At 41.0% G+C, this 13,072-nt stretch overlaps 2 protein-coding genes across 10 annotated transcripts in view; one reads left to right on the plus strand and one right to left on the minus strand.

The window, feature by feature from the left end:
- Positions 1 to 707: 707 nt before the first annotated feature.
- Positions 708 to 5,488, minus strand: LOC105477495 (putative protein ARB2BP). Its single transcript, XM_011734050.2, has 2 exons — positions 5,151 to 5,488; positions 708 to 2,742 (listed from the first exon to the last, which is right to left on the minus strand). Exon 2 carries the CDS (start codon positions 2,731 to 2,733, stop codon positions 1,645 to 1,647), a length of 1,089 nt encoding a protein of 362 aa, XP_011732352.1. The 5' UTR covers positions 2,734 to 2,742; positions 5,151 to 5,488; the 3' UTR covers positions 708 to 1,644.
- Positions 5,489 to 10,613: 5,125 nt separating this feature from the next.
- LOC105477493 (SUMO specific peptidase 7) overlaps positions 10,614 to 13,072 on the plus strand; it is a 200,460-nt gene continuing 198,001 nt past the window's right edge. For 2 of the 9 annotated variants that reach the window (XM_011734045.3, XM_011734042.3), the window contains exon 1: positions 10,615 to 10,911. In XM_011734045.3, the coding sequence (XP_011732347.2) occupies positions 10,872 to 10,911 (40 nt within the window). In that variant the 5' untranslated portion in view covers positions 10,615 to 10,871. Of the gene's footprint in view, positions 10,912 to 13,072 lie in introns of all 9 variants that reach the window. The other 7 variants (XM_011734041.3, XM_011734046.3, XM_011734044.3 and 4 more) reach the window with 6 other exon arrangements.

Genomic DNA, 13,072 nt, shown 5'->3' on the forward strand with positions numbered 1-13,072 from the left:
TATTCCTTCTCAATCTTTCAGCTGTAGCTGAGCTAGACTTCTTTCTCCTGCCTAAAAACCTTTGCATAGGTTGTTCATTTGCCTGTGACTTTGTTCCCCTAGCCAACTACTATTGTTCTTCAAACTAAGCATCATTTTATTTGGGAAATATTCCTTGAACCCCAAGGTTGGTTAGCTCTCATGCTAGATATTCCGTGGCACCCTTTCCTTTTTTTTTTTTTTTTTTCCAAAGACGGAGTTTTGCTCTCATCGTCCAGGTTGAAGTGGAGTGGCACGATGTCGGCTCACTGCAACTTTTGCCTCCCTGGTCCAAGTGATTCTCCTGCCTCAGCCTCCCAAGTAGCTGGGATTACAGGCGTTCACCACCTTGCTTGGCTAATTTTTGTATTTTTAGTAGAGATGGGGTTTCACCATGTTGGCCAGGCTGATCTCAAACTCCTGACCTCAGGTGGTCCGTCCACCTCAGCCTCCCAAAGTGCTGGGATTACAGGGATGAGACACTGAACCCAGTCTGCACCCACTCTCCTCTACTATTTAACACTCTTCACATTTGTAATTTCTCGGCCATTGTAAACTCTGTAAAGAGAAAGGCAATGTTGGGGTTGTTTGCTACAGTGTCCCAAACACCTAGTCTTGACTGGCACATAGTAAGCACTCAGATATTAGTTGAAGATATGAGTGAACACACACACGAGACCAAGAAATTTATTAAAACATTTTTTTTCTTCAGACCTGGTGAACGGAGTACAACAAATTTTAACAAAAAACATAAACAGACAAAGAATGCAGTTTGCTTATGATGTTTAATCTTTATGTTCACTTGTAATTTTACTATGATATTAATATTACAGAAATCAAAGATTGATTCTATATCTAATTTTTATCAATTGCCATTTTGCTGTCATTATATCAAACCATAGCTTTTTTAAAAAAAGATCTTCACACTTAACTTTTAACACTGTAAAATATTAATGATGGCACTGAATTCCCAGTTCATCAATAGGCTACAAAAGAGAATATGTTCACTTTTCAAAAAAGCAACGAAATGGCCGGGTGCAGTGGCTTATGCCTGTAAGCCCAGCACTTTGGGAGGCCAAGGTGGGTGGATCACCTGAGGTCAGGAGTTCTAGACTAGTCTGGGGAACATGGCAAAACCCTGTCTCTAGTAAAAATACAAAAATTAGCTGGGCGTGGTGGCACGTGCCTGTAGTCCCAACTACTTGGGAGGCTGAGGCAGGAGAATTGCTTGAACCTGGGAGGCGGAGGTTGCAGTGAGCTGAGATCATGCCACTGCACTCCAGCCTGGGCTACAGAGTGAGACTCCTCCTCCTCCTCCTCAAAAAAAAAAAAAAAAAAAAAAAAAAAAGCAACAACTGTGGCCATGTGCAGTGGCTAATGCCTATAATCCCAGCACTTTGGGAGGCTGAGGTAAGAGGTTCGCTTAAAGCCAGATTTCCATACCACCCTGGGCAGCAAAATCAGACCCTGCCTCATAAAAACAAAATAATAAAAAGTAACAAATCAAACCTCAAGCCAGAACATCATATTGTGTGTGAGTTGAAAGTGTTTTTTTTTTTTTCCTTCCAGAATCTATATTAGCAAAGTTGCAGAAGGACAAAAAAAACCTTAGATGACAAAAGTAGTTTAAGCACTTTGCTTTCTTTTTGTGGAACCTCTAGTCACTATTGGCATTTGAGAGAAATTAATGGTTGTTCTGGCTTTTAAAGCTTTTTTAAAGTACTTAAAAATTGACTGAAGGCTAGAGGAAGGGGCTAAGCTGTACTTTTCTGTACCAGCAGAAACCATAGGAAATTCCTTTTTGAAAACAGTAGCTGCAGGTTTATCCAAAGGCTTAGGACTTGTCACCCATTCACGGCAGTGGTGCTTTATCCATGCTAATAATTGTACATCACTTCCCAGCTGGTGTCCTACATGATGTTCAGAGTCAATAAGTGCAACAGCATATACTTTGCTCATCACTTCCCACCTTCTACGAACAAGCAAGTCCATAAAAACCAAGCCTCCATAACCATGTACAATGAAGGCAATATCCTTGCCTTCAGTCTTTGAAATGAAGTAATCCCATATGTAAGCCATGTGTTCTTCGGGGGTGTTGCTGCATCTTTTTGGAATGCATTTGGGAGGATGCTGGAGAGAGAAAAAGCTCCCACCTGGAACCATTTTTAGAGAAGACGACTCAATATTTTGTGTTAAAAGGCCTTGCCACTCTTTTTCCATCTTTAGTTCCACAAAATTATCATTGGGGTTTAGCACCATTACATCATAATGTGCCTGCAATGCCATTTGAATACACGGTATCTGACTTCCATGTTGGAGACCATGATGTACTATTGCCTGCTGACTCCACTGACCAGCTCGAAAGACCCCATGGTCTTGAAGAAGGACAAGAAGAGCAGAATGGTGATTTGTTAATGCTTTCTCGCTCATAAAAAAGAAGCTTCTTGGTTCTTCTTCATCAGCCTCAGGTGGGATATATACTTTTTGTAATTTGCACACCTTCTCCAAAAGCTCATAAATATATTGTTCAAGCAAATGGCCAAGGGCCTGGTAGCGCTTGCTATTTTTCTCAAGCACATTTTCATAATAGTTAAAGACAAAAGGCCTTTGTGTTTCAGTGTGTCTGAATTCAGCTTTTTCATTGAAGTCATATTTAAGTTCTCCTAGTAAGTCAGATTGTTCAATAAATTTTTGGAAGCTCAGCTCCTGTGTCATTGGTAACCACTGAAAGTTAAAAGAATAATAGTACATCAGTGCTAGTAAAAGTCAAATGAAAATTTCAGCTTGTCAAATTCTTCCTGCGGCACATGATGCTAAACTAAGCGGGTCAGAAAGACATTAACCTTCTAACCAGTGGTAAAGATGTTAATTCGAAATAATTGTGAATGATTCAAAACAGTGAGAGACTGAATATATGAAGGGACAATGGAGAGACCATATGTAAATATGGATTTTTTTGACACACAACCTGCCCAGGAAGCCAACCCCTCATTTACAATAAACAACTCAGGAAGTCAGTCTGGTATAAATCAGACTGGCAGGAAATCAGATCTCTATCACTAGTGACAATTCAGGAAACTAACCAGTAACTTCTACAACACTTGGCGCTAAATGGCAAGAACTTCATTAATATCTGACAGCTTTCCTAATTTTGTCCCTATTTCCAACCTGAGACCAACCAGAGAGAGCCAAATACGTACCCCTAGCCAATCACTCAAGATGTCCCCATTTCTAGTTAGCTCACCTACAGCTTCTCCACGACAACTTGCAATCAGGGCAAATGTGAAGTCTTTTCTTTTTTTCCCCACTATAAAGCTCTCCTACTCTTCTGCTGCCTTGAGTCTCTGCCAAAACGCAAGTGATAGTGGTGGACTCCCTTGCTACAGCAGGCTCAGAATAAATAGGCTTTTCTCATTTGGTTGGTCTTCATTTATTTCTACAGAAGATATTTAATAACTTTTGCTGTTAAATGAATGGCAGAAGATAGAAGCGGGAGTGAAATGTGAATCAGGCAATGGAAATTATGATCAATTCAGCGAATACTAGAAGATACAGTTATTCTGATGTCTGAGAAGGAAGAAAAATACGCTAGATGAGAAATTAACTTAGATAGTTCCTTAGGCAGAGCTTAAAGCCGGAAAAAAAGGCTTTGAAAGGTTAAGTGGCTTTCCCCAAAGCCAAACAACTGTCAGAGGAGTGACTGCGGATAAGGCTGACTTTCAAATGAACTTTCTTAACAAATATGTTAACACTCTCCCTTCTTAATTCCTTAACACTGACACTGGCAAACTACAACCCACTTCCAATAAGTAGCACTCCAAATGATTTTCAGTGCAACTCGAGTTGCTATTAGGCCTAAGGCAAAATTCAAATGGTGCTTGCTTGGATGTCTTAAATCTCTTTTAATTTTTTTTTTTTTTTTGAGATGGAGCCTCACTCTGTCGTCCAGGCTGGAGTGCAGTGGCACGATCTCGGCTCACTGCAACCTCCACCTCCCAGATTCAAGCAATTCTCCTGTCTCAGCCTCCTGAGTAGCTAGGATTACAGGTGCCCGCCATCATGCCCAGCTAATTTTTTTTTGTATTTTAGTAGAGACGGGGTTTCACCGTGTTGCCCAGGCTGGTCTTGAATGCCTGAGCTCAGGCAATCCACCTGCCTTGGCCTCCCAAAGTGTTAGGATTACAGGTATGAGCCACCACACCTGGCCAAATCTTTTAAAATTTTTAAATTAATTTTTTCCCCACTTCAATAAGCTGGTCTAAGATTTCTTACTCCCTTCTCACTTTCTAAATCTTATTCTCTGACCCCTCTAACCCAAAAGGTACTTTACAAAGGTTTTTGGTTGTCCAAAGCACTATCCAGACTGCTTGCTATTCCTTCCTTTTCTATTAAAAATGCATCTAGTCTTTGCTGATCTCAGGTGTTATTTTTGAAAGACAGGGCCTGACTCTGTCACCCAGGATGGAGTGTGGTGGTGTGATCACAGTTCACTGCAGCCTCGACCTTCTGATCTCACAGTTCACCTCAGCCTCCCAAGTAGCTAGGGCTACAGGCACATGCCACCATGCCTGGCTAATTAAAACAAATTTTTTTTAGAGACGGGATCTCACTATGTTGCCTAGGCTGGTTTGAAACTCCTGGCCTCAAGTGATCCTCTTGCCTTGGCCTTCCAAAGTGCCGGGATTACAGGTGTGAGTCACCATGCTCAGCCTCTCTCTCAGATGTTATTATGTAATTAATTTACTTTTTCTAAAGTGTAAATAATTGACAGACTTAACCATCCTTTAAAAAAAAAAAAAAAAGCCTTGAAAATGGATGCAATGCATGGCAAAAATCCATGCTTCAAAAATCCAAGAATGTTTTACATTGAGGCCATGGTGAAACAATCTAATGGGAGGTCATAACCTTATTCAAAAATTTCAGTGGTGATGTTTGTTGACTTCTTGTTTCCAGACTGGCATGTAAAAATCTTGGAAGTTGCTACTCAGTCCTAACAAGTAAAAAGCTAGACAAACTGAAAATCAAAAGCTCTTCTTCATAGGATCCATAAAAGAAGTAAGGTTATTGGGCATACTACCGCCTCCAAAATCGGAGGGACTGAAAGCACGTCAATATAGAGAATCACAACTTACCAGAGCAGAAAGTAGCTGCTGAAGCCGCCAATGGAACAACTACCAGGATAGGTCAATGTGAAGGATCAGTGTGGACAAGTCAGAGGGACCTAGCCATCCCCTCTTCCTCGCTCCCCAATTTTGTTTAAGCTCCTGGAGCTCTCACAGGTCCTCAGGGTGACTATCCATGCCTCTGGTAGTGGGTGGGGAAAAGGAGCCATTTTGAAATACGCCAGAGCATTTTGTTCTTCTTAACAAGGTCTGCCCTCAGGAGAAGCTATTTAATCAGAGGCTAACCTGCCGGGGTTTTATCAGAGCCTAACTGACTTGGGGGAAGGGAAATATCCAACTCTAGCCCACTCTAGCTACCCTGCCCAAACCAAGGGGGTTGTAGTGAACTGAGACCTGTGAAGTTCACAGTCTAGATGCACAGGCTTACTAAAATTCTCAATAGTCTCCCTTCTCACTCAGAATAAAAACTAAGTTCTTACCATGGCCTACAAGGTCTCACATGGCCATTAGCTCTCCAATGTCATTTCCTACCACTTTCTCACTGGTTTACTCATCCAGTTACATGATCTGGGGCTTAGCTCCTTCTCAGGTGTCATTTCCTACCACTCTCTCACTGGCTTACTCATCCAGTTACATGATCTGGGGCTTAGCTCTTTCTCAGGTGTCATTTCCTACCACTCTCTTGTTTACTTCACCATCGTCGCACCTGGTCTACTTTGCCATCAATTTGTGAAGCAAGCTCCTGTTTTAAGGGTATTCACTCTTGCTAGGCCCACAGCCTGGAATATTCCTCCCCTTTATAGATATCTATAGGACTTTTATTTTAAAGTTTCTGCCCACTTTTTATCTCATCAGAGTGATTTTCTTTGAGCAGTCTATCATAAAGAGTAACTCTCTCCCTTCCTTTTCTTTTTTTGGGCACTTATTACCAACTGACATATGTTTGCTTATTGTCTACCTCTCTCCATTAGAATGTAAATTCCATGACAGCAGGAACAGGGACTTGGTTTTGTTCACTAGTGTATCTCCAGTTGTTGGAATAGTGTCCGGTGCACAGTAAGCACTTAAATATTGTTAGAATTTTACAGTTTTTTGCCAAGCACATGAAGTAAAGCATACTTTAAAAGTCCTCTAGCAATACATTAATACATAAGAAAAAAAAGATGCAAAGCTTTTGGAAAATTATAGAGACTTGTTTTATAATTCTAAACTTAATAAATGTCAAAGGTTATGAATTATTCTTAGAGAATATCCCAACCATCAATTTATATATGCTTTATCTTTTGCAAATCAAGATAAACCATCTCAAGCAAATTCAATATGTTCATTAAACAAAAGAGGGAGAGAATGAGACAATTTTTATGCTTAATTTTCCAAAGAATGGATTAGAATAAGATAGTTTAGGGGAGGAAAAATATTTCCTTAACCCTCATGAGTTCTTAGTTGGAATGAACCTTGTAACAACAGAAAAACAAAGAAGTTTATTAATGCATGCAGTGCACATCACCTTAGAGAAACCTAAATGAGGAGTAACTCAAAACAGTGGCTTACAACTCTGGCTTATGTAAGTATCTTCAACGAAGAACAATAAATTTGTGGAGAGAAGAAAGAACAAAGGAAAGAGTTTTAGACTTCTAAGGGTGAGAAACTGTGGGAATGTAAATCTACAGAAGGAAACTAATACAGTAAGGTTTGTTTGCAGATTTGTCTGGGGCTTTCTGGGCTGGTAAGAGTCTAGAGAGAATTTATGTCCTGCCTTTTAGCTAGAAAAAAGAGGAGAGAGCTTTCTCTCCATTTCCTGCTTCTTAATTGCCTTTGGCTCAAAAATAATTTTTATATAAAAGAGGTATATTTTGGCCGGGCGCAGTGGCTCACGCCTGCAATCCCAGCACTTTGGGAGCTGAGGCGGGTGGATCACGAGGTCAGGGGTTCAAGACCAGCCTGGCTAACATGGTGAAACCTCGTCTCTACTAAAAATACAAAAATTAGCCGGGCATGGTGGCGGGTGCCTGTAATCTCAGCTACTTGGGAGGCTGAGGCAGGAGAATCACTTGAACCTGGGAGGTGGAGGTTGCAGTGAGCTGAGATTGTGCTATTGCACTCCAGCCTGGGCAACAAGAGCAAAACTCGGTCTCAGAAAGAAAAAAAAAAAAAAGGCATATTTTGAGGTGATTTTCTGGTTTCCTTCAATAGTTTACCTTCAAGAAAAAGACTATTAGAGCTAGAAGGGACTTTATTGATATGCTTAGCTAACATGTTTATTTTATAAATGGATAAGTTGAGGCTTTCAAAGGTAAAGTGGCATGCCCAAAGTAACTGAGGCAGCTCAGGAGCCTGAGAGATTTTTTCCCCTCCCTTTTTGACTTTTATTTTAGGGTCGGGGGAATATGCAAATGTGTTACAAGAGTAAATTTTGTGTCACTGGGGTTTGGTATACAAATGATTTCATTATCCAGGTAGCGAGCATAGTATCTGATAGGTAGTTTTACAACCCTCACCCTCCTCCCACCCCAAGATTAGTTTTTACCAAAGATTTAAAAATGCATAGTATTTGACTTTTTCTTTTATTCATTCACCAAAAATTCAGTGAGGCCATTTGGTAGGCACTTTGTTTCCTATGTCAAGTACTCCAGTCGTTTAATGCAGACTAAAATTTTAAAAAAGGATAACAGCATATACGCATTAGAGAGAATTTGAAATTAGGCTTTTCCAGTATCCTGGATTAGGTGGTGACACAGCTGTAATGATTTATTCTAGGTGTGGTTATTTCTTAAAATAAAAAACAATTGTGAAAATATACATAACAAAATTTACCATTCTAACCATTTTTAAGTGTGTAGTTCAGAGGCATTACGTACATTCACATTGTTGTGTAACCATTACTGACATGCATTCCAGAATGCTTTTCATCTTACAAAACTGTAACTCTATACCCATTAAACAATAACTCCCCATTCTCCTCACACTAGGCACTAGCAACCACCATTCTACTTTCGAGCTCTCTGAATTTGACTTCTCTAGGTTAGGTGTGATTGTCTTTAAAGAAGAGGTGGGACACTGGAATCATAGACGCAAATAACTTTAATTAGCATATTTGGATTTTTAAGGAACCCCTTTCCTTTCTAGGATCAAAAGTGGTTACATTTAACAATATTTACATTTTTCACAGGTGATTAGTAAGCTTTTATAAAAAAGTAATTTTATAATCTGAGAAGTTAAGAAATCCCCTGGTTACAGAGTAATAATCTTATACAGTAATTATAATCCTTTTTTATATTTAGGAACAAGGTCCTTTTGTATATACCATGCCATTAAGAAGCACAGAATAGAGAATACTTTTACTCAGAAAATTAAAAAATACCTAATGATACTTTTTTTTTTTTTAACAATGAGTAAGTTTTCATTTATTTTCATATTTAGGAAAGCAAAACAAAACACAACACCTCTAGAAAATATATTTTAAAGGAAGAATACTGTTTTGGTACAAAAGCAGCACTATTTTTCTTTTCCCAACACAGAAAGTGATTATGCAGTTTTTTAGAAAAATAATAATGCCTGTATTACAATTCCATTTAGTAAATTGTAGAAAATAATAGTGATTGTGAAATTATATCTGTAGACATTTCAAAATAAGAGGAAAGTACATAATGTCCCTCCCCACTGTTCACCTCTCCCTAGGAAACAAAAAAGCTGTATTTAATCCACCAGAGGCAAGGACATATAGAAAAAATAATATCAGAGAGAGGAAAAAAGAAAAGCAGATGTCACTAAGTGTTGGTTTTACCAAATTGGAGTATGTAACAGAATTGTCTGGGAAGTTTATTTTTTATTTTTATTTTTGAGGTAGGGTATCTGTGTGTCGTCCAGGCGGGAGTACCATGTAGTGATCATAGCTCACTGCAGCTTCAAAGTCGTGGACTCAAATAATCCTTAAATCTCATCTTCCCCAGTAGCCGGGACTATAGGTGTGCTCCACCATGCCCGGGTAATTTTTGTTGTTTTTTCTGGAGACAGTCTTGCTTTGTCGCCCAGGCTGGGGCCTGATCAAGGCTCACTGCAACTTCAACCCCATAAGTGATCTTCCTACCTTAGCCTCTTGAGTAGCTGGGACTGCAGGCATGCTGGCCACCATGCGTGGCTAGTTTTTAAATTTTTTTGTAGAGAGGAGGTCTCACTATATTGCCCAGGCTCATATCAAACTCCTGGGCTCAAGTGATGCGCCCGCCTAGGGTGAGTCATGGCATCTGGCCTGTATATTTTTGTGGAGAGGGGGGTCTTGCTTTGTTGCCCAGGATGGTCTTGAATGTCTGGGCTCAAGCTATTCTGCCTCAGCCTCCTAAAGTGCTGGGATTACAGACGTGAGCCACTGTGCCCGGCCCAGCTTGACTTCTGAGTCAGTTAAGTTCTTTGGTTAAAAAAATTAGTTTGTGAGGAAACTGAACATTCAATTATTTTTCAGAAAGCAATGTTTTTGTTAAACAGAAATTAACCAAATAAACCAACAAAATGAAATCCTTACAGTGAACCTCAATCCCAGCAAGACTTAAAGTGTATCTGCCTTGCGGTCATTACTGCCATGTAGAACACTTCCCCAAGCCCAACACCCCACAACACCTGGGGCCTCACCTCTACCTGGGGACTGACCATATTATAATTAGGAAGGCTTGACTCATGAAGAAGGGGACTGCTTTAGTGGACGAGTTGGGCCGATCCCTTTATTGACCCCATTAGGATGGGAGATGGGGGTTGGAGGGATAGGGGTGAGAGGTATAAAGGGCCGGCTTGGGAATCAAACCCGATTGATTTCCAGAGTCCCTTTGGGCTTGGAACATGCCAGAAACATTTTCCCTGCTTAGAGCACTGTGCTGAATTTTGTTAAACTTGTGATTAAATCGTCATGAAAGCTTACACGTTCATTTAAAAATTATTCAGATATGCACCATTAGGGATCAGGCTAATAGTACCAGACCTTTAGTTCATTGATGACCGGTCTAGTCCCTTAAGTATCGTGGTAAATGTTAATTGAACAAATTCCAGTGTATAGCCACCCACTTTTCGTCATCTCAGTATTTCAGTTATTGAAAAATTAAGTTCTAGCTTTTAAGGAACTTTAAAAATCACGAGTTTTAATTTTAAAAAGAAATTCTCTCTAAGACATTTTTCCTCATCAGCCTACTTATTTCCAGTGCAAATGCTAAACTAATAGCTAGGCTATTATTAGGTGATTTTGCCATCTTAAAATCTTTTGGTTTCTGAGTTCGAGGAAGGGCGTTTGGGGCAAATATGTAAGAGAGGCTGTCAGGAACGTAATACTGCAAACACTAACGTTTTGTTTTCATAGTTGTTTGGCCACCTCGCGAGATCCAGTGAACCAGAGGAGTTCCTGTTTTCCCCTTTTAATTGTTGTCAATCTAATCTTCAAAGTCAACAAAGCTAAAATCAAGCACCCAGATGGTTCACTTCCCCAGAGGGGATCAGATCATGAAATAAACCCCACGAAAAAAACGCTTGAGGAGACAGCCCACAGAGAAAAGTCCCAGGAAATGATTTCCGGTTGATGGTGGGAGGGGCAGCTGATTTCCGGTCGAAGGGCAGGCGACGGCTCTTGCGCAAGCGCGCTTCGCACATTGCTGGCTTTTTTTTTTTTCTTTCCCCTCCCCCTCCCTCTCCCAAGCCGGAGGGGTCCTGAGGTGACAGCGCCTGCAACTGAAATTTCAGCAGCGGGAGAAGATGGACAAGAGAAAGCTCGGGCGACGGCCATCTTCATCCGGTGAGAAAGGGTCGGAGGAGGGTTAAGCATATTGTCTCCTACCCGGGGCAGACGGGAGGCGCTGGCGGCAGCTGGGGTTGCGGCCCGAAGCCGCGAGGGCGAGGGCGGGGGCGGGGAGAGGAGGGGGCGCGCACAATGGAAGGCTCCCGGGTCGTCCCCGCCCCTCGAGTCGAAGACCGGGTCCGAGCTGTCATCGAAGCCTCGGGCGCTCTTCACCTCAAAACCCCTTTTATTTTTTCCCTCCTCCCGCGAACACTCTCCTTGCGTCTCATCGGACCATGGATCTTCCCGGTTGGCTTGCCACTCTCTGCCACGCCTTCCTCGTAATTCCACCAATGTTCCAATTTCATTTCGGTTTCTCAGCGCCTGACCCCACTTTCCTCTCTTCCTTTGCTTCTCGACTTTGCGTCCCTTCCCCTCTCCCTCCTCTTTCCCTCAGCAGGTAGCTGCTGCTGGGGAGGAAAGGTGGGGCTTGCGAACGGAGACTCCTTTTCTTTGATACAATGCCTCGCTGGGTCTTGTTCTGCTGAACAGGCCCGCCTAATAGCCTTTTTCTTTTCCAGCCTCCCCTGCGTCTTCCAAAAGTGATTGGAAAATCAAACAAAGGATTTGAAGCCGTGCTTTCGTTGTGTTTTTATTTTCAGCATATTTTTGTTTTGGAAATTATTTTGTTTTAAATGACTATCTTCAGTTTTGTGTACAACGTCTTGGAAACAAGAAGGTGGAGTTATAAAGACGTGAGGTAGAGTTCCTCCCAGTCGAGAAGTTTTTGTCAAACATTTCATCCATTAAGGGGTCCTCAAGTCCTTGTGTTAAGTCCTACGGGTGGTAGGAGGAGAGGACGAGGACTCACATGCTTACAGTCCACAAACGAACGCCCAATGAATCAATTTCATTTCATTTTTCTGTTTCTTATGGTACCGTTGATTTCTGCGGAAACATTGTTGACAATTCCAAATTTATTTAGGAGTGCCCTGTGGCAGTGCATCTCAAACTTCTTTCAGCCTTAATTGCAAAGGAGAGTGATTATGGATCTCTGGGGACACTACTTGAAGCAGTTGAAAACCTGAAATCCATTTTCATATGCAACCAGTGTTAGCGATTTTGGTGTGTATTCTGGAGATAGTAGTTTTCTCCTTTGAAAGCACATGTATAAATGATATATGTGTATATTTATACATACATGTAGGTATATGCCTTCAACTGATGTTTAATAGTCTCCACCCCGCACCAAACCTCTAAGTAAAATGGACACATTAGGAAAATGCACAGCGCTTAGCTGGCGTCATTTGCGTGCTTCCTAACACAGAACTCTAGGTATAATCCTATCTTCCTTTGAGATGCACAGCTTTTTAAAAATAAATGCATTTCATCTAGGTTTAATACATTTTTGGGGAGGGAAGGTAAGATACTTGCCTTGTACTTCAACAAGTCACATTCCCCTTTACCTGATTACACTTAGATTTATTTATTTGTCACAGTAACTTGATGTAAGTAGTTGTGGGAAGTGGATTTTGATAATAAAGCTGTTTATCCTTAAAAGACATTGATATTTATGTTAGTTATATGTCTGGAGAGCGTTTTCTTTTTCTCATGATCTCTCTTTTGGAGCTGTCCTTTCTGAAAAATAAGTATAATAAAATCCATACCCAAATCTAATGTTACCTAACCGTTCTCCAGTATGCCACTAATTTTAAGATGTGCACAAATTAATTTTTAAGTATGCTTCCGCTTTTCTTAATAGTGTATATTTAATTTCCTGATATAAATTCTCAGAAATAAAACACGATCAGCTGGTTGAAAGATTCCGTGTAATGGTTGTATGCATGCAGTTGCCATTTCATTGTAAGTTGTTGCTAATTGGAACCCAAATGAAGTGACTTTTTTTTTTTTTTTTTTTTGAGACCGGAGTCTCACTCTGTTGACCAGGCTGGAGCTCAGTGGCGCAGTCTTGGCTCACTACAACCTCCGCCTCTCGGGTTCAAGCGATTCTCCTGCCTCAGCCTCCCTAGTAGCTGGGATTACAGGTACCCGTCACTATGCCTGGTTAATTTTTATACTTTTAGTAGAGATGGGGTTTCACCATGTTGGCCAGGCTGGTCTCGAACTCCTGACCTCAGGTGATCCACCCGCCTCAGCCTCCCAAAGTGCTGGAATTACA

Source organism: Macaca nemestrina, chromosome 2 (assembly GCF_043159975.1).
Source record: "Macaca nemestrina isolate mMacNem1 chromosome 2, mMacNem.hap1, whole genome shotgun sequence".
Classification (NCBI taxonomy): domain Eukaryota; kingdom Metazoa; phylum Chordata; class Mammalia; order Primates; family Cercopithecidae; genus Macaca; species Macaca nemestrina.